The following is a 7475-nucleotide window of genomic DNA, read 5'->3' on the forward strand; positions in this document are numbered from 1 at the left end:
TACGTTACTTGTTACTAAGTATAGTAAGATTATAAATTATTTAGGTACAAATTCGAAAAAACTTAGAGAAATTTATCAAAATATGTTTGGTAATAGGTATAAAAATAAAAATTCCGCTCTGTAACAAGTTTATTAGCTTCTAAATAAATAAACAAGGGCGGATCCAGAAAAGTCTCAAGGGGGGGCATAGCGATAGAAAAATCTAGCAAGGGAGGGGGTAAAAATGGCATGAAATAAAGTCTATTTAAAATCTAATATATTAGTGCTTAAAAGATTATACTTATAACTTACTTTGATATACTTAAATACTAAAATTTAATTTTTAACTTTATAATCAGTTCAAAATGTGAATCCCAAGGGGGTATGGGCCCCTGGGCCCCCTTAGATCCGCCCTTGTAAATACAATAGTATGCTTACCACTAAAAATCTACGTCGCTCGCGCTGTCGTCTTCCTCGTCGGATGAAGAAACTTGGCGGCTTTCCATATTAAGTTGTAGAGCTCTAAGAGAATCTGCTTCCATTGATTCTAACGAGGGCGCCTTCAACAAGGATACAACTTCAGAAGATATGTTTGAACTTTTTCGGAGTGGGTACTGCCGCAAAGATGAAATTACTGGATCTGAAGTTATAAGGAGCCTGTTTAACAAATCTTGATTTCCTGATATTCTCGAAATTTTTCGTGTATGTTTCTCCCTAAAACTTTTGAGATCCTTATTTCTTGATTCTTGGGCTTCTTCTGACAATTGACCGATAGGCAGAATAGCCTCCTTGATTACTATGGCTCCATGGAGTAATATTTTATGCACGCTAGAAGGCATATAATACCATGAATATTTAGCGACATACAGTTTTGCGGTTTCCAAACAATACTCTTCAAAAGCTCGCACATCGATTGCATAGCCACAAGATAAGGTGCGTAATATAATACCAAATCGCATAATGACATCTTTATCTATGCCAGTAATTTCACTAGACAGTGAGGGGTCAGCAAAAAATCGTCGAGCTGTGTTGCCGTCATTAGTAGTTCCACTACCTCCACTCTTAGGTATATCCACAAGCAAACCTGTTCTGTCTCTGAAAATTTGTTGTATGGTACGTTTCTTGTTTTCAAAAACTGCTCTGTTGTTACTTCCTCGAATTTGCCAAACTTTAACTTCTAATCTATAGGAAATGTGCAGCAAACATTCGAAAAACCTGATCCAGGCATGTAGAGTTGACAATCCAAATTTCAAATTTTCTTGGACAACTTCCCTCTTTAATAGTTTTTCGATGTCATTCATTTGTTTGGGGGTTGCTTTACATATATAACATGTTTGTGAAGAAGCTGTTTCCGTTATTGCATTACACACTTTGCCGTCTATCATCGTCATCACACAAACATGAGAAACTGCAATTTCTTCACTATCCAGCATACCAATAGTGGGTTGAAGTTCTGAAATTTGATTTTCTATATATGATGTCTCCTGTACCGTCAGCTCTTTCGTTTCTTTCTTAAACTGAAAGCGTATAGGTCTACAAAATCGAGTTGACGATGGACGGGGATTTTGCCACACAATAATTTTATCTTGTCCAGGTTGCTCCGCATATAACTGTAATGGCACTATGGATGTAAGAAATAAATCGCCATCACCAAAACTATTATCGGAGAAAAGTTGCTTGTATTGTGAATGACCGGTGCTTCCATCGCATCCCCATTTCAGCAACAGTTTCAAATTCTTTAGAAGTTCAGTTGATAATGAACGAAGAACTGGTTTTTGCAATTCTACTATCCGTTTAACTGTATGATCTAAGAGGTCCTGTAATAATATTTCTGCACATGACTCACTTACAGTTTGTCCTTCTTTTCGGGGATAGCAGCGTAATTTTGCTTCTCGAAGCTTGTGATAAGACGGATATATATCAGCAAAATGTTCTTTTGCTATTCGTCTGTGAACAAGATATGAATGTTTGGTATCTTTTGATTCAATCATTACTGATAGCGCTTCATCTGGTGTGAGTGGAATTATTTTTTTTGACTTCTGAGCTTTCTGCCAAGCTGTCCTAATTTTACCGGCTCGAGTCGGAGTCAAAAGTGCTTCAGAGACAAGTTTTGCGGCATCGTCTTTTCCTTCAGTCTTTAGTTTTCTCCTTGCAGCTAAAGTAAGCTCCTCGGTTTCGAACGTCGATGACAGCTTTGAAGTCTTTCGACGTTTTGATCTTACACTACTCGCAGAAAATTCTTTGCTTGGACGACCACGCCTACCTCCAGATGAAGTTCCTGGTTGTGGCTCAGCATTCGGATCAATTTCTAATCCAGTTTCTTCAAATACACATACACTTAACCACGCTGTATTATTTTTCACAAATCTATCCGTTTTTCTCCCACATTGATCAAGCTTTGCATAAACGACGTTGCAAAACTTTGAAGTGAAAATCCTCATTTTTAACATGGCGTCTGCATCATTTTCAATTTTGTAGTGTCTCACCAAATACTTGAACAGATATTCTGTGCGACTGGAACGTTGTAACTTATCCTTTTCATACAAAACGTCAAACAGTTGCCTTCTGGTGACCATTTTCACTGTGAAAAATATAGAAAAACATTACATAAAAAAAATTTTTTGAAGACGCAAATGAAATAAGACTTACAACCACCATTACGAACAAACTTAACTATATTCTCTATCAAGGTAAATAAAGTAACGCAACAAGAAAATAGAAATTACTAGGTGTTACATTTTAAATAACAAAATAAAATGTGCTGTTATGGTTACAGAATACATTCGTTGGATATGGTTCATGCATATCGATAAGCAAAACCAAAATATCTCAAAAAGGCGCTTGAAGGCGCCTATCAAATTTTAGTATGTTATTAGGGAATGATCAAGCTATTTTTTTAATATTTTTTCAAAGCCGGATCGGATCGGAAAATATGTTATATCTCAACATAATTTTAAAGTATAATATAAAATTTTCAATAAAATCGACTACATAGTAATTATATCTATATGTATACTAATTTAACTTTGATTCATAAGTATTTATATAACATGAAAATACATACCTTGAGAAAGTTTTCTGTACAATTAACCACTTGAGTCAGACACTTTATAACACACATTCACTAGTTGACATTTAGTAGTACACTAAATGAATGTTCGCAAAGAAATGATCCTAACACAAAAGTCTGGTTTTGAGAACCGATGGCTGCCGCAATATGCCTTCTACCTGCTTCAAATTCTAGGAAAACATTATTTATCTATTTCTCGGAGTACCTACAAATTCTGAAAGCCAGACTAATACTTTCATCGAAATCGATTTATGGCCGCTTTTTGAATTTTTCGGCCCACTGTGCGCTTGTGTGGCGCGTTTTACTTCAAATTTAGCAAATATTATGGAAACATATTTCAAAAAAAAAAAATTAGAATTTTATTTTCCATCAAAATGAAAATACATTTTCGCGCCACGTAATGTTCATATCAGCTCTTTTTATTTGTAGCTGGAATATTGTATGCGACACTCATTTTTACGGCGTTTAGCGGTTTTTATTTTTGTATAAATATACATAGAAAGCAGTCGAGACCTAAATCTTTATAAGTAATTATTATTGGCTTTAGCCGTTAAGGCCGTTCCTCGCGATTCTGGGCATATCTAAATTTCAATGTAAAAGTTTAAATAAAATAACGCTAAAACTATGGCATATATTGAAATAATTCTTTTTTTATATGAAAGGAATTAAAAAGTTCTAGTGCTCTATTTGTTATTAAATTATTAAATTGTTTAAACAATGTGTGTTTTTTATTTTTTTTTGTTTAAAATTAACGTAAAAAAATTTAAATACAAATACGTCACTAGAGAATTTTTCCCACTTTCCGAATTTGTTTTTGTTTTTAACATAAAGTGTAACACAAAGCACCTATTTTGTTTAAACTTTTTAAAAAATCTCAAAGTTCTGCTAAAATTTATCTCGCTCAGTGATCACAGGCTATCCTTGTTGTCGATATCGAGCAGTCCGCAAGTCGACAGGTACAGAGACCCTCTCAGTAGGGGGTACCTATCTTGTAAATAGATAAAGCTTATTTAGACTTTTGATAAAATTCCAAGATTTTTATTATAATTTTTATTTGAAAACACCATCTACAGAAACATTACACATAATTCTATGTTATATCATTTTATTTTATCGATCTTACTGATCGTGATACTACTCAAATTCTTATCATATAAATATAATTAGGTATGTGCGTCCATAAAGTAACGCATAAATTCATTATTAGCCAAATAAACCCCCCATTTTTTTCAATTTTTATATAATTTTCAAGTTATATAAATTTTTTTTATAAGAATTGAAACTCCTCTGCTTGCACCTTTTTACCATTTTTTTGTTTCCGTGAGAACTATATATTCAATTTTAGATTTTCCATGTCTTTTACTCCCAGTCCATGTTTGTTATTGACTCACTGTATATTCTTGCTTGTCTTCTTCTTTTTTTGTATAAACATGACTGTCTGTTTTTTAATGTGCCTCCAGTAAGTTGTGGTTCCATCGTTTTCGTGATCATCCTACTGATCGTCTTCCTATTGGGGAACCATCTCTCGCCGTCCTTACTACTCTATTTGTTGCTATGTGGCTTATGTAGTCATTCCATTCTACTCTTGTGCTTGTCTTCTTCTTCTTCTTTTTGTATAAACATGACTGTCTGTTTTTTCATGTGCCTCCAGTAAGTTGTGGTTCCATCGTTTTCGTGGTCATCCTACTGATCGTCTTCCTATTGGGGAAGCATCTCTCGCCGTCCTTACTACTCTATTTGTTGCTATGTGGCTTACGTAGTCATTCTATTCTACTCTTGTGCTTCTTACCCAGTTTTTAATGTTCTCCACCTTACATCTCCGCCGTATATCTATACTTCTAGCTCTGTCCCATAGTTTCTTACCATCGATTTTTCGAAGGGTTTTCATCTCCTCTGTTTTGAGCAATCTTTATGTCTTCTCTGTCTTAGGTGTGCTTCTGCCGCATATGTCATTACTGGTCTGACGACTGTTTTGTAAATTCTGCCTTTCATTTCTTTTCCGTAATTTTTATTTCTCCACATTGAGTCATTCAGGCAGCCTGCGGCACTATTTACTCCATTCACTTTATCTCCCACTTGTTCTATTATCTGACTCTTCAGCTCTAATTTACATCTGGATTCCGTTTGATATAACCACGCATTTTTCTTTTTTTTTTTTTGGAAATTAACATGTTAAATTTTTTGGTGGTTATATTAAATAGATGCAGCATACGTTGTAAATCTGCATCCGTATCGTCTGCATATCACATTATCTTATGTTGGTTTTCTCCCACTTGGTATCCTTTTTTAGTTCTTACTTTTTATTAATATTTCATCCATGATCAGGTTGAATAATAAAGGACTCAGTGAATCCGCCTGTCTTATCCGATTGCCAGCTTCAATTGGGCCAGTTAGTTCATCTTCTACTTTTACTTTTATTGTGTTGTTCTGGTTGATGTTTTCGATCGTTTTAATTATTCCTAGAAGTACCTCTATTCAGTATAACAAATGGATAACGCCCTTTAATTTTACCGTGTTAAATGGCTTATTAAACGAAACATAAATATCCGGTTTGTTGTATTCTAATGATTTCTTTTGAACTTTCCTCATTATAAATATAGCATCTGTTCTTGATCTTCCCGACCTAAAACCTTATTGTTCTTCTGCTAATGTTGCAATTCTGTATATTCCATGCTTCTAAATTCATTATCCGTTTTCATTGCCGATTTATTCTATTTATTCGGTACCTTGTTCCGTCCCTTGGTTTGGGCTTATTAGTAAGTACTATTAATTTTTTTGAGTGGTGGATCACCGGTTCTCCTCAACCCCTAACCTGAAGGGCCATGTAATTTATCCTCACAGTTTTATTCCCCTAGACTAATTATTGTCATCCATGAAGAGTTCATTCCACCTTTATTTTTGAATATGTTCATCTGCTCCTCTAACCATTGTGACCTATTTGTATTTATCTGTTTTTTGGATATTGACATATTCTTCATCTGTAACCGTAGACAGTGGCTCTTACATATACTATCAACCGAAGTCAGCTGAACCTTGCTTTTTTTTTCAAGGTAATTACTTGCCTCTCCTCTCTTTATCCGGTTTGGGACTGGCAACATAATTGCTAACCTACTCAGTTCACTCAGTAGTCATGTAGGAAGAGATTTGAAATTCATTTTATTAATTATAATCATAGACATAATTTTGGGTGCATGTCACCTGAAAGGAATGTGTGTATTCTACGGCAGAACCCATAGTGAAAGAACCTACAGTCTCTAGAGCAATCCATAAATTTAAAAATCACAAAGCCAAGAACCGACACTATATTCAAAATGTTTGAAAAATTGAGAAGACATTTTGGTACATGCCTTTCAAGAGCTGATTTGCCAAATTTGGAAAAAAGAGCATTTGACAACCTCCTGTAGAGAGAGTGTTATCATTCCCATACACAAAAAGGGTGATAAAATCGATTGCTCAAACTATACACGTATATCACTTATCAATACAGTATACAAAGTATTTCCCTAATACTATTGAAACAATCTTATTTCTTTTTTATTTTGTTTTTGTTTATTTATTTAGCGTATGGATTTTTACAGTACGATAAATACACACTTATATACCTATATGCAAATACTAAAGTAGGATGAATGATCTCAAAATATATCGCTATACATCATTTTTTAAAGTTTTTATTTAAAAATTTACAATCATAATCACGTTAATCCTTTCATTGTGTAGGTCCGAACCTTTCACTCCAGGGGTGTATTGTATAATAGAATTTTTGAACTGGGGTTGAGGAAACATCAGATTGACGTAAAGAGTATTACTTCATGACTAAATTTTGTTTTGTATTGAAAGAAATTTTTTAAATAGAGATATTTTACAGTTACATTATTCAAGGATGGGCCTTAAGAACTTTATTTCAAACTGTGATTTATTTTTAAATTCATAACAAAATTCCAAATACCATCGGGTAAAAATGTATGAATTTAAATAATTATTAACAAAAATGACGAACTAAGCTTTTCAGCTGTAATATTACGCTGTAGATGTGTATACCTTATGGCATAGACATCTACCATAAAAAGTTAATGCACTTAATGTTAGTCTATTTTTTGTCCTGTTTTCAACATGTCATTCGTAGCCATACGTTTGATAGATAAAACACTTACGGAATTTAACCCTTCCGTTAAGGGAAATTAAATACTTCCAGTGAGTTTAGTAAGATGCGCACCCTACTTCGTCGCATCCTCCCGATAGGCAAGAAATTCAATAAAATATACCACCCCAAACTATTCAAAAAGGGACATTCTTAGCGAAATCCGTATTAGAAATGTGCTAGATAAACATTGTGATTAGAGCAGAATTATAATACTAAAGTCTGTACCTATTCGAGCTAGATTAACAACTTGATACCTTTACAACAAAGACTACTCTGCTACTA

At 34.0% G+C, this 7475-nt stretch overlaps 1 protein-coding gene across 1 annotated transcript; it reads right to left on the reverse strand.

The window, feature by feature from the left end:
• Positions 1–363: 363 nt before the first annotated feature.
• LOC126885180 (uncharacterized) lies at positions 364–3327 on the reverse strand. The gene has a single exon (XM_050651614.1). It carries the CDS (start codon positions 2553–2555, stop codon positions 420–422), a length of 2136 nt encoding a protein of 711 aa, XP_050507571.1. The 5' UTR covers positions 2556–3327; the 3' UTR covers positions 364–419.
• Positions 3328–7475: the final 4148 nt, after the last annotated feature.

Source organism: Diabrotica virgifera, chromosome 5 (genome assembly GCF_917563875.1).
Source record: "Diabrotica virgifera virgifera chromosome 5, PGI_DIABVI_V3a".
Lineage (NCBI taxonomy): Eukaryota > Metazoa > Arthropoda > Insecta > Coleoptera > Chrysomelidae > Diabrotica > Diabrotica virgifera.

Excerpts from the sequence above, each read along its gene's own strand:
- LOC126885180 (XM_050651614.1), bottom strand. The coding sequence starts at position 2,555 with ATGGTCACCAGAAGGCAACTGTTTGACGTTTTGTATGAAAAGGATAAG.